Here is a 14,002-nt window from a genome sequence, read left to right on the forward strand (position 1 = left end):
TTCCCCACCACTAGCACCTCCCCGCCCCCCAAAATAATTAGACATGGCAGAAAAGGACTGAGGAGAAGATTCCATTCTTGAGGACTTGCATGATATTCTCATTTGAGACCATGAGAAAGATGGTTCCAAACTCCTCTCCACCTCTCAGTGTGTATCTATGTTCTGGACATTTAAGTGAGTTTATTAATAAAGGTTTCCCTTTTACATGACTGGGAAATATGGGAGGATTTTTGAGAGGACAGACTTCAGTCTAGATGCCCATGACATGACGAGAGGAGCTGCCAATCTCTGTTGCTTGGCCAGGCTTCTTCTACAAATAAAGACTCTTTCTAAGAGTTTATACAGAAAGAGGTTATTAAAAATGCAACACCCAAGGCTGACATCAAATTGACACCACAAAAAAAACAAACACCCCCTCCAAAACCTTTGGAATTTTCAGGAGACTTTCACAAGTCCATTATTGTTCAACAAGCAGATGTGACACCATGTACCTCTGTGATTTAGTTTGCATTAACATCTTCATCTCCACTAAGAGCAAGTAAGTATGTTGATTAATGGTAAACATATAATTCTCTAGGACCCTCCATGATCCTGTCAAGTAAGGAACCATAAGGAATGTTACAGGATTAATGCTTTCATCCTATAATGTGTATATATGGCTTTCATACAAGTTTAAAAAATATCAAAAAGATAACACATAGCTAGCTTACAAAATCAATATACAAATAAAAAAAGAAAGAAAAGGAAAGAACCCATGAGAAGACATCATAAGGTAAGGTTTTATGTACATAATTAGAAATTCACTGAGTGCAATACTCAGCCTGTAATTTGTTATTTTAATGTTCATTCCCTTTTATATTTTTAACACAACTACAGGGATTGGGAGGGTTTTATTTTATTTTATTTGCAGCAACCTAATCCATTCTCTCCCCCCTCCTTCCCCCCGGTTCCTATGTTCAAACACTTCTAATGGATCCCTCTCCTGGGAAGTTGCAGGAGGGTTGGGGGTGAGGGTGTGGGGGTGGGATGGAACTATGGTTTTCCCTTTACTTGGTGGTGGTAGAAGAGAACATCACTCTGAGACAGAGATCTTAGCCTTTGTTTTGAAGAATGTTTTGCACTCTGCTTGACTGCTCTTGGCTCTAACATAATAGAGTCACTGGCCATGATCCTCTGCTGGCTTGTATCTGGTGAAGTCATTGTGCTCACTTTGCCCAGGTGTAATTCATTACACAAAGGAAAGGGCCCTTTCTATTTTTATTGTTTTAGATTGGTGCTACAATTTTTTTAAGATACATTTTGAATCATGGATTCACTCTTTGTAGTTTCTATAAGTATGGTTGTTCTAGAAAGGTGTTGTGCCTGCTTAGTGACATCTTCATTAGCCAATTTCTAGCTCTGAGCATTAGTAGTATCTTGCTTTTCTGTTAAGACCCATTGATAACCAAAAAAAAACAAACAAAAAACCTCTGAAGAGTCAACCCTCCCTTTTCCAACCAGGAAAGTCTGAATGAATCACATAATTACCACACTGAAAGTATAAGGATTCACTGGGGGAAACTAGATAGTTCCTTGTTGCCAGACAGGATGAGGGGATTCAGGCTGTATAATTAATTATAGGAAGGTAAGGATGGATAGGAAGCAGAGGCTGTAAATTCTCTTACCTTTACCTCATGGAATTCAAAGCTGCAGCCTTCTCTCTGCAAACATCTCTTGCCCTGTTTAGAACCATAAATGGCCTTTTGAACTGGCTTTGTTTGGGGAACCCATCTCTTGGGTCTTCACCAAAGACCGAATATGGGCAATTGCTTTTGAAAATAGTAAGCTCATTTAATAAGAGAACTGTGGGTACAGTTGCATCATAGGCAGCAACTTCAGCATTCAAGAATTCAAAGGCTGGAAGTAACCAACTGGACTAAGGGCCTCTTTTGATTTTAAGGAGTTCTATAGACAAAGTAAAACATCAGGAAGGCCTCGTGCTAAAAAGTAATGAATGAGTAAGGGTTTATTTCTGCAAGCCATAACTTCCTCAAACAGTTTCTGACCACCCCTTAAGTTCTACCCCATCATCCTTAACCCCACCAAAGTTGTCAGGGTAATCTCCACTGTTTACCTTGAAAAAGGGGCCTTGTGGGTTTGAAGCGGTTCTCCTTTACATTGGAGTCCCTATTTTTCCATTGCATAGGATGTGTTCCACACTACCAGAAAGCCCCCCAGCTAGAGAAGACTTGTGAGGAAAGGACTTCACCAAGAAGCCCATCTTCCCATGTAATTTGACCAGCATCTTCCTAATTCCAGGGATCCCATTAATTCTCAACTTAATTTTGTGCAGGACTCATAAAATGGGCAAAAAAGCATCCAATGATCCACCGTAGCCCACAATTGTGTGTGCCAGGAAGAAACAAAGAGAGATTTTTGAGTGCAGGGACCTGCTGTGGGATGAAGGGGGCAAGTAGGGAGAACCAGAGATTTCTGGGGCAGGAAGTGGTAGGCTTGTGGCTGCATTCAGAGGAGACTTTTGGATCGCTCTCAACAAGAGCTCTTCCTCCCCCACCCACCCCCAGCCAAAAATTCTATTGCAGGTTCAAACCTCCAACCACCATTTGCTCAGGTTTGGAGAGGAGCCCCAGCAATGCCTTCAGAAGTCTGAGAGGAGCTCAAAGGGAAACCCTCCAACTCTGTCAGAATTTAGTGGGGGAACCTGCCTTTTGAAAGAATAACCCCTGGAAAATTATTCCAGGTTCACAGGAGATGCCACCTTGCAGGGCTTAAAGAATGGAAAGGGAGATTCCCCTTCCCCATCTTTTTCTCCACTGTAGACAGCTCTGGGAGGTTTGTGTTGAAATGCCAGATCTCATCAAATATTTCACCAAAAAAGACCTGGCAGGCTTACAGAAGTTGATATCGATGCAGAGCAATTTCAGCAGCACTTCAGTTCAGAAGACACAAACCATGTGATATACTGACACAGAGATAGTCCGGATTTGCAGAACAAGGGAACAGCTGCTTTCACCCCAAAGCTTTCAATCCTAATAACAATCACAAAGTAATCTGATAGTTCTTGAAGGAATTCCCCTACACAAACTGGAAGTATTATCATGCCCACACTCAGGCTAAAAGCCTGGTTAGTGCTGGGATATTGCATGTTAGGTGGCTGTTTTCATTCTCCCCTGGATCATTATCAATTAATGCACAATGCTTTATTTGAATTGCCTATCACCTGAGGCCAAACGATGAAGGAATAGCTATGCACCAAGGTGAGAGAAATATGTTATGAGTTCTTTTATCAGCATCAACACCACTTGAGTTCTTGTAGCTATGAGGATAATCATATTACTCCTTTCTTTTTATATTCCTTGCTAATGGTCAGCTCAGAGGGACTTCATTTCCCAGGCATGTCACTTGTGCTTTTAGTGATGCTCCATATTCATTTAGTTGCAGTTAATGCACAATTCAAAGACAGCACAGAAGCAGAACTTTTACCCAATTCCCACGTCAATCCTGCTCCACAGAGAGAAAGAGACATGAGAAGTAGACTGAAGTGGTGTTAATAGAACGATTTCTGAGTTGGCACCTAGTTATTCTGAACCAGGAGCCCAAGCAAGCTGCTGATTCCAATTGCTGATTTTTATTGTTCTCAAAATTGCAACATCCCTCTCCCCTGAAGAGTATCTCTGTAAGGAATGGCACTACATCATTAGATGATCCTGATTGGTGGGTGACACAGTGTTAGGATTACAAACAGGGGCCTCCCTTTCAGCATGGGGCGTTTCTGTCAGGTGCAATGTTAAAACTAGACAGCATCCCAAGCCACAGAATCTGGATCTGAATCTAGAGCCCAACGTCCCCAAATTTGCAGGTGTTTGAATCCAGGGTTTGCATTCAGATGCATCTTAAGCCAAATACTGGTCTTGAGTGTCCATAGGAGGTCATGTTATTTTAGGGATATTTATCATTCCCTCAGGGCCATATTATAGCTATAGCAAATGAAGACGGAAACCATTCCTGAAGCGAGACACTTACATCCACTTCTAACCCCTAAAGGCCTCTTTATAAAACTGTTAGCCCAGTGTATATCAGAGGAGAATGAGGCCATCTATCTGCAGTATTCTCAACTCCTGACAGCTCCTCATTTAATGGAGGCAAGCTACACCAATGTAAGAGCATCCATATGCAAAGCTGCACCAGTTTCACTACACTGGGACAACATCACATCTTTAGGCTATGTCTCCACTACAAAGCCTACGCCAGTATAGCTACATCACTATAGCCCCCTAGTGTAGACCAAGAGAACCCCGTCGACATAAGAACCCCACCTCCTGATATAACATAGCTATGCTCACAGAAGCACTCTTGTGTTAGCATAGCTGCATCTATACTGGGCGTGTGGTGGGCATAGCTATGTCTAACCAGGGGTGTGGTTTTTTCACACCACTGGCCAACATTCTTATGCTTGTATAAGTGTTAAGTGTAAACCAAGCCTTAGTAAGCTGTGCACATCTGTGTGTTGGCAAGCCTTCGAATGAAAGAAACTCTTTCCTCCTGGAACCACCTTCCTTTCTAGCAACTGCTCGTTTCTCTCACTGTTACATGCTGCAGGGGATGAAGGAGGGCTCCAGAGAGCAGTTTGAGAACTTCTGCCCTGCAAGACATAGCCTGAAGCATCCTTTCCATTCCAGAACCAGGGGGAGCACAAAGAGGGTGTGCCTAGTTTATTTGATATGGCGGTGGTGGGATTTTAGTGTGTTAGTGTGAGGAAAGGAAGTTCCACCATTTCTACAAGCCATGTCCCAATCCTGTAGCATGATCTGTTCAGATGGACCCCCCCTACACCCAGTGCAAAACCACTGACCTTGGCAGGTTCCCATTGATTCACATATTTTAAGTCCAGAGGGTACCATTGTGATAATCTAGTCTGACCTGCATAACACAGGGCATAGGACTTCCCTGCAAAAATTCCTGCTTTCCTATGCAGCCAAATCCTATCCCTTTTGATACTATAAGGTTGGGATTTTCAAATGCAAATTCAGTGGAATTTGGGCACTGAAATTCCTTAAACTCCTTTGCAAATCTAATCTAAATGTTTTCTTGGGTGAAAAACCAGTCTTCTCCCCAGTGTAGCCCTTTATGGGACTTTCCAGGAGCCAGTTGGGTAGCACTTTAGCTCATATAACAGAGGCCTTTTCCCTGGGCCTCCCAGTCAATTGAAATAGTGGACTAAAATAAGAAAAGATCAGCCCTCCTGTACCCTCAAAAAAAGGATAGATCCAATATCTATTAAAATGAGGGCTGGTCAATTTTTTTTTCAATCAACATTTCCCCCCTCACAAAATACTTTTTAAATGAAATTTTATTTTGACTGAAATTTCCCAAGTTTTAACCAAAAAAAAAACAAAAAAACCCCTTTCTTGGTTTTCACTTTCCCTTTTTTCTAACAGGATAAAAGAAAAGGGGAGAGGAAGGGGGTGAATGGAAAAAAATTGTTTCAAAAATCAGGTTTTTTTCCATTTTTGTTTTCTGGAAAAATCTGAAAAATTCCATGACCATTTTTTTAAAAAAATCATGTATTTCAAATTCTTCTGCTGAAAATACTATTTCTCAACCAGTTCCAATTAAAATCAATAGAAAGGCTCCCACTGACCTTAATGGGAGATGGGTAAGGCAAAAATCCAATGCTCCCAACAAGGCTGCATGAAAAGGATATCCCCGTACTGGGGAAGGGAGGGGTGAAGGTATTTTTGCAGAATCTGAGGTAAAGAGAGGGAAACATTTTTCTCTGTTACCTTGAATTTTTCATGAAAACAAAAGGAGAGTTTGGTGTTGTTTCAATATCACAAGCACTTTTTCAGCCAAGTGCCATACTAGAAATTGAGGAGTTTGCCAACCTCAGCTTTCTAGAGAGAGGATTTCACCATTCTTGCTGCCAATAAAGTGCCAGTGGTAGAAACAATGAGATTTTAAACAGTAGTATTTTGATCTGAATACTTACTGTCCCACTCCCCTCTTACTTTTTACCAGCAAATACTAAACCTTCCCACCCACCTCAAACAGACAGTTTCCACACAGTTCTCTAGTTCTGACAAGAATTTTAAAAGACTCCCCCCCCACACACACACTTCCACCCCCAAAGTCCTGTTTTAGTGTGTTACGGCCTGAATCCTACACATTACTGCATGTGGGCAAACTCCTGCTCCCATACACTGCCTCATTGACTTCCACGGGCTCAAGGCTCTGCCTTCATGGAGTAACTTGTCTGGATCAACACCTAAAATAAGACTTGAGGGGAAAAATACCTTAAAATACTCTACATTGTTCAATATACAGTAGTAATAATTTTCTGAATGAAATTACAGTTCTTTATTGCAAGCCTCTAAAATGTTGTTAGGGTTATACATTAAAAAATACTAGAGTAAAATTTTAAAAAGGTCTCTGTGTGTGTGTGTGTGTTTCCTCCTATTGTACAATTAAGCTATAAATAATTTTAGAGTAAATCGCCTAGATGTAAATGAAACTGTTAACTGATCATGCTTGCTGATGTCCCTTTCTCCTGCTGCCCAGCATGGCTTCTATTAATCCAACATCTTCTCCTGTTTCTTGCCTTCCTTTTTCTTCTTCTTGGGTTCTGCCAAGATGACAACAATGAAAAATATTAATAGATAAATACAGTACACACCCAAAAAAAAAACCACTTAACCCAGTGCTCAGGCAGGTAAGAGAAGCTTTTTTCCCTTATCTTCTCTATAGACACAAGAGCTGTTATTTCAGAGCCAGGGAAGAATATAAAAAGGAAGGAAGGATCAAGGAGTGCACAGAACCTTTTCTATCTGATTGGCTGACTCTGTTTGGCATGCAAGGCATTGTCTTGGGGACTTGCTTAGAAAATAAGAAAACAGCAGGCAGCAACTAGAGAAACCTGGTCACGGGTCAGTGGAGAGCTGGAGAAAAGCTTTGCACTCCCACACCTCCCTCATTTCCTTTCTGTTTCATTTGGCTTTCTCCGAACATGAGAGCGACTCCAGAGAGTAGTGAGAAAGCTCTCTCACTTCTCTGGGCCCTGTTCTGCCAGTGTCTCCCGTTTGTTCAGAACAGCACCTGTGCACATTTAAAATCCAGTCCAAGCTCAGACACAAAATGCATCCACTGTTGACTTGGGCGGTAGTCACCAAGAGTTTTGTCGCCAAGGGGTATGGAGTAGTACATGGCTAGCATTGGGTAAGTGAGGAAACAACAGTATCAGTTTAAGATTCCTATGTCATGGTCTTTTATAGATAAATCAAGTTCATAGTGTAGCAAAAGATTATGAACAAGAGGAGTTTGGGGGTTAGAGGAAGTGCATGGTGTGATGCTGGCAGACCAGGTGCCAGCTCATGACAAGGCTCCAGGCCTTACTGAACACATACAAATGGATAGCTGGAAACCAATCCTGCGTACCTGTGTGTTAGCATTATCAAAATAGATGTGAGATGTTATGTTACTAAGAATGTGTTTAGACTTTATAAAATGCTTGTAGGATGCAGCATGTATTGATCTCACGTATAACCTCTGTGGTTATAAGTAAGATCAATGGCTGTAGTTCATACTATAAAGTTCTGAGTGTTTGCCTTGTAAACCTCTGTAATTGTGTAACTCACTAAACGGGAAAAGAAGCAGTAATTAAGGCAAAGTGCTCAACCAGCACACAAGATGGCCCATTGTTGGCAAATGAGGTATTGTGGAGCATCAAAGAACAGAGAGAGACCTTCTTAACTGCTTTCCGAACTCTCCAGGAAGGAGAGACCAGTGCATGAACTCATCCTGTCACGTTTGGATTCTGGAGTGGAGGGGATAAAAATCCCTGACAAGGAGAAACTGAATCTCTCTTATGCTGTCTGGATTCGGAGGGACAAAGATTCCTAAACATAAGCAAAGAGATCCCCGTGCTGCTTGGCATGGGTTAGTCCTGAAAGACATTTTGAATGGGCAGATTACTACAGCTCTGTCAACTTTTGAATCACACACTGAAACTCATTTGTGTATAGATGCTTGCTTGCTCTGTCCTGTAAAGAGCTCTCTTACTTCTTATTCCTAGTTAATAAACCTTTAGTTAGTTTATTACAGGATTGGATACCAGCATTGTCTTTGGTATGAGATCTAAGGTACAAATTGATCTAGGGTAAGTGATTGGTTCCTTGGGACTGGGAGCAACCTGAATATTTTGTAATTTTCGGTGTAAGTGACCATTTATCACAGAATCCAGCTTGCCTGGCTGGCAAGATAGGCTGGAGCAGAGGTGGGCAAACTACTGCTCGTGGGCCATATCTGGCCCGCGGGACCATCCTGCCCAACCCCTGAGCTCCTGGCCCGGGAGGCTAGTTCCCGGCTCCTCCCCTGCTGTTCTCCCTCCCCTGCAGCCTCAGCTCACTGTGCCACCGGCGCAATGCTCTGGGTGGTGGGGCTGCGAGCTCCTCGGGCAGCACAGCTGCAGAGCCCGGTCTGACCCAGTGCTCTGTGCTGTGCGGCACGGCTCCCTGTCCTGGTGCTCTGAGCAGCGTGGCTATAGTGCTGCCAGCCACCGGTGCTCCAGGCAGTGCAATCAGGGGGCAGGAAGGGTTGGATAGAGGTTAGGGGAGTTCAGGGTGTGGATAGAGGTCAGGGCGGTCAAAGGGCGGGGAACAGGGTGGTTGAATGAGGGCAGGAGTCCCAGGGGGGCAGTAAGGAAGGAGGGGGGAGTTGGATGGGGCAGTGGGGGACAGTTAGGGGCAGGGGGTCCAGGGGCTGTCAGGGAGAAGGGGTGGTTGAATGGGGCAGGGGTCCCGGGGTGGGGAGCAGTCAGGAAGGAGACGGGGATTGGAGGGGGTAGGGGGGCAGTTAGGGGCGGGAGTTCCTGGTGCAGTCAGGGGACAGAGAGCAGGGGGAATGGATGGGGCAGGAGTCCCAGGGGAGCCATCAGGGGGCGAGAAGCGGGGGGAGGGGTCAGATGGGGCTGGGGGCACAGCCTCCCATAACTGGCCCTCCATACAATTTCAGAAACCCGATGCAGCCTTCAGGCCAAAAAGTTTGCCCGCACTGGGTTGGAATGTCTTAGGGGACTGTCTGTGACCCTGTTATAAAACTATTATAGTACTTTGGGAGTTCACATTTGTTTCTGCATTGGTAAAATCTAATTATAGAACATACAACCAGTGTGGGGTGTCTGCCCTGCTTTTTGACAGTCTGCCCTGAGGTTGGCACTCTTGGTCATGAGTCACTCCAGACAGCATGACACTTGGACTACTCTTGTATGTCATTTTTCATTGGTGGATCACAAGCCTCTCTGCAAATATTACTTAATCCTCACAAAGCCACTGTGAAATACAATACCGTATATATTTATACCAATATACATATGAAGAAACTGAGGCATGGCACAGTTAAGCTTCTTGCCCAGGACCACACAGCAAGTACTGGCAGAACTGGGAACACAACTCGAGTCCTAGCTGTCCAACCCTGCTTTAACCATTAGACCTCACTCTCCATCAAATTGCACCATCACCTCTTCCCTTTATAGGAAAAAAAATCCATATTGAAATCACAGGCCAAAAGGCAGCCTCCAAGCCATGAGTTTGCCAGGTGGGCATTTGGTTAGTGTTCTTCACTAGGCACTTGAGAGTCCTGAGTCAGACGGCTAGGTATGACTTTTTACTCTGATTGGATCATTCAACTTGATGAGCTGGGACTCATCCGCTGACATAAACCTGCATAGTTCCACTGAAGCTACCCTGTTTTACACCAGCTTAGGATCTGGCTCTGAGTATCTTGAGCAGAAAGATCACAGAGGGAACCTCTCTCCTATTTCTTGGTTACTGAAGCAAAAGGGGGGCACCAACCTCAAGAAAAGATAGAAAACCATGAAATCCCCAGAGCTCCAGCATCCATTTTTCACTTCATCTCCCTTGCCACCCACAGAATGTGCTAAGTAAGGGCTTATCTACTCTAAAAACACTGCAGTGCAGTGCAGCCGCAGCGCTTCAGTGTAGACCAGGGGTCTCAAAGTCCCAGACCGCGGGACATCTGCGGCCCGAGAACCTCCCCGCTGAGGCCTGCGGAGGAGAGACACATGCAGCCTCGCTGCCGGCAATGTCTGCAGCAGGCGCTGCCCTCTGCAGCTCCCGTTGGCTGGGGGAGAGGGACAGAGATACCATCACTAGTCGCCAGGCAGAGTCAGCCATGGAGGCAGCATCACTTTTTCCCACAATGAATATAAACAAGTCAAAATACTGAACACAACTATCTGATGCCCACCTTGCTGCAATCCTGCAGATTTCAACTGCTCAGTCACTGAGGCCAAACATCAACAAACTGACAGAACAGACGCGTTGCCAGATGTCTGGCAAACATTAAAACTCTCTGGCAGGCGAAGAATTGTATAAAGTTGTATGACAGTTTTATTATTTCTAAGAAATTCAAAATAAAAAAATTACAATATAAACATTTTCTTTTCTGAACACTATTTTCAGTCACATTATTGGCCCGCTGGGAGGATTTGAGGACTGGCACTGGCCCTAAGGTAAACTGAGTTTGAGCCTCCTGGTATAGACACTACCTACACTGACAGAAGGGATTAGGTTGATGTAGCTATGCTGCTCAGGGATATGGATTTTTCACACCCTGACCAATGTAGTTAAACCAACCTAATTTTCTAGTGTAGACCAGGCATAACTCGAAAAGTACATCTACACTTAAACCAGGTTTCAGAGTAGCAGCTGTGTTAGTCTGTATTCGCAAAAAGAAAAGGAGTACTTGTGGCACCCTAGAGACTAACAAATTTATTTGAGCATAAGCTTTTGTGAGCTACAGCTCACTTCATCGGATGCATTCGGTGGAAAATACAGTGGGGAGATTTATAGACACACACTGAGAACATGAAACAATGGGTTTTATCATACACACTGTAAGGAGAGTGATCACTTAAGATGAGCCATCACCAGCAGGAGAGGGGGGAAGGAGGAAAACCCTTCATGATGACAAGCAAGGTGGGCCATTTCCAGCAGTTAACAAGAACGTCTGAGGAACAGTGGGGGCTGGGGTGAGGGAGAGAAATAACATGGGGAAATAGTTTTACTATGTGTAATGACTCATCCACTCCCAGTCTCTATTCAAGCCTAAGTTAATTGTATCCAGTTTGCAAATTAATTCCAATTCAGCAGTCTCTCGCTGGAGTCTGTTTTTGAAGTTTTTTTGTTGAAGGATAGCCACTCTCAGGTCTGTAATCGAGTGACCGGAGAGACTGAAGTGTTCTCCAACTGGTTTTTGAATGTTAGAATTCTTGACGTCTGATTCGTGTCCATTTATTCTTTTACGTAGAGACTGTCCAGTTTGACCAATGTACATGGCAGAGGGGCATTGCTGGCACATGATGGCATATATCACATTGGTAGATGCACAGGTGAATGAGCCTCTGATAGTGTGGCTGATGTGATTAGGCCCTATGATGGTGTCCCCTGAATAGATATGTGGACAGAGTTGGCAACGGGCTTTGTTGCAAGGATAGGTTCCTGGGTTAGTGGTTCTGTTGTGTGGTGTGTGGTTGCTGGTGAGTATTTGCTTCAGGTTTGGGGGCTGTCTGTAAGCAAGGACTGGCCTGTCTCCCAAGATCTGTGAGAATGATGGGTCGTCCTTCAGGATAGGTTGTAGATCCTTGATGATGCGTTGGAGAGGTTTTAGTTGGGGGCTGAAGGTAATGGCTAGTGGCGTTCTGTTATTTTCTTTGTTGGGCCTGTCCTGTAGTAGGTGACTTCTGGGTACTCTTCTGGCTCTGTCATTCTGTTTCTTCACTTCAGCAGGTGGGTATTGTAGTTATAAGAATGCATGATAGAGATCTTGTAGGTGTTTGTCTCTGTCTGAGGGGTTGGAGCAAATGCGGTTGTATCGTAGAGCTTGGCTGTAGACAATGGATTGTGTAGTGTGATCTGGATGAAAGCTAGAGGCATGTAGGTAGGAATAGAGGTCAGTAGGTTTCCGATATAGGGTGGTGTTTATGTGACCATCGCTTATTAGCACCTTAGTGTCCAGGAAGTGGATCTCTTGTATGGACTGGTCCAGGCTGAGGTTGATGGTGGGATGGAAATTGTTGAAATCCTGGTGGAATTCCTCAAGGGCTTCTTTTCCATGGGTCCAGATGATGAAGATGTCATCAATGTAGCGCAAGTAGCACAAGTAGAAGACGTCTTCTTCTCCAAATGCAAACAGATGGACATCATACCAAAAGGACTGAAGGTAAAAAATCCATTACAATCTACATACCACACAGACTATGCTGACAGCTTGTGCCACACACTCTCAAAGAAACTGCAGAACCACCTGATCAACATCCTCTACAGCAAACAGGGAAAGATTAAGAATGCACTCTCAAAACTGGATACTCTCAAAGAACCAACTTTCCACACAAACTTCCTCGTGGCTGGACTTTACAAAAACTAGACAAGCCATTTACAACACACACTTTGCTTCTCTACAAAAGAAAAAGGACACTAAACTATCTAAACTACTACATGCCACAAGGGGCCACAACAGTGGTTCCCGTAACCCACCCAGCAATATTGTTAATCTATCCAACTATACTCTTAACCCAGCAGAAGAATCTGTCCTATCTCGGGGCCTCTCCTTTTGCCCCTTCAGCCCCAGGAACATGATACAGTTCTGTGGTGACCTAGAATCCTATTTTCGACGTCTCTGACTCAAGGAATATTTCCAACACACCTCTAACCAACATATTAACCCACAGAGACCTTCCTACCAACGCTACAAAAAGAAGGATTATGGGTGGACTCCTCCTGAAGGTCGAAACAACAGACTGGACTTCTACATAGAGTGCTTCCGCCGACGTGCAAGGGCTGAAATTGTGGAAAAGCAGCATCACTTGCCCCATAACCTCAGCCGTGCAGAACACAATGCCGTCCACAGCCTCAGAAACAACTCTGACATCATAATCAAAAAGGCTGACAAAGGAGGTGCTGTCGTCATCATGAACAGGTCGGAATATGAACAAGAGGCTACTAGGCAGCTCTCCAACACCACTTTCTACAAGCCATTATCCTCTGATCCCACTGAGGGTTACCGAAAGAAACTATGCCATTTGCTCAAGAAACTCCCTGAAAAAGCACAAGAACAAATCCGCACAGACACACCCCTGGAACCCCGACCTGGGGTATTCTATCTGCTACCCAAGATCCATAAACCTGGAAATCCTGGATGCCCCATCATCTCAGGCATTGGCACCCTGACAGCAGGATGGTCTGGCTATGTAGACTCCCTCCTCAGGCCCTACGTTACCAGCACTCCCAGCTATCTTCGAGACACCACTGACTTCCTGAGGAAACTATAATCCATCAGTGATCTTCCTAAAAACACCATCCTAGCCACTATGGATGTAGAAGCCCTCTACACCAACATTCCACACAAAGATGGACTACAAGCCGTCAGGAACAGTATCCCCGATAATGTCACGGCTAATCTGGTGGCTGAACTTTGTGACTTTGTCCTCACCCATAACTATTTCACATTTGGGGACAATGTATACCTTCAAATCAGCGGCACTGCGCTGGGTACCCGCATGGCCCCACAGTATGCCAACATTTTTATGGCTGATTTAGAACAACGCTTCTTCGGCTCTCGACCCCTAATGCCCCTACTCTACTTGCGCTATATTGATGACATCTTCATCATCTGGACCCATGGAAAAGAAGCCCTTGAGGAATTCCACTATGATTTCAACAATTTCCATCCCACCATCAACCTCAGCCTGGACCAGTCCATACAAGAGATCCACTTCCTGGACACTACGGTGCTAATAAGCGATGGTCACATAAATACCACCCTATATCAGAAACCTACTGACCGCTATTCCTACCTACATGCCTCTAGCTTTCATCCAGATCATACCACACGATCCATTGTCTACAGCCAAGCTCCACAATATAACTGCATTTGCTCCAACCCCTCAGACAGAGACAAACACCTACAAGATCTCTATCATGCATTCTTA

At 44.3% G+C, this 14,002-nt stretch overlaps 1 protein-coding gene across 2 annotated transcripts in view; it reads right to left on the reverse strand.

The window, feature by feature from the left end:
• Positions 1-488: 488 nt before the first annotated feature.
• The window catches only part of PTN (pleiotrophin), a 127,367-nt gene continuing 113,853 nt past the window's right edge, over positions 489-14,002 (reverse strand). For both annotated transcript variants that reach the window (XM_038400344.2, XM_038400336.2), the window contains exon 5: positions 489-6,622. In XM_038400344.2, the coding sequence (XP_038256272.1) occupies positions 6,570-6,622 (53 nt within the window). In that variant the 3' untranslated portion in view covers positions 489-6,569. The remainder of the gene's footprint in view (positions 6,623-14,002) is intronic.

Source organism: Dermochelys coriacea, chromosome 1 (assembly GCF_009764565.3).
Source record: "Dermochelys coriacea isolate rDerCor1 chromosome 1, rDerCor1.pri.v4, whole genome shotgun sequence".
NCBI lineage: Eukaryota > Metazoa > Chordata > Testudines > Dermochelyidae > Dermochelys > Dermochelys coriacea.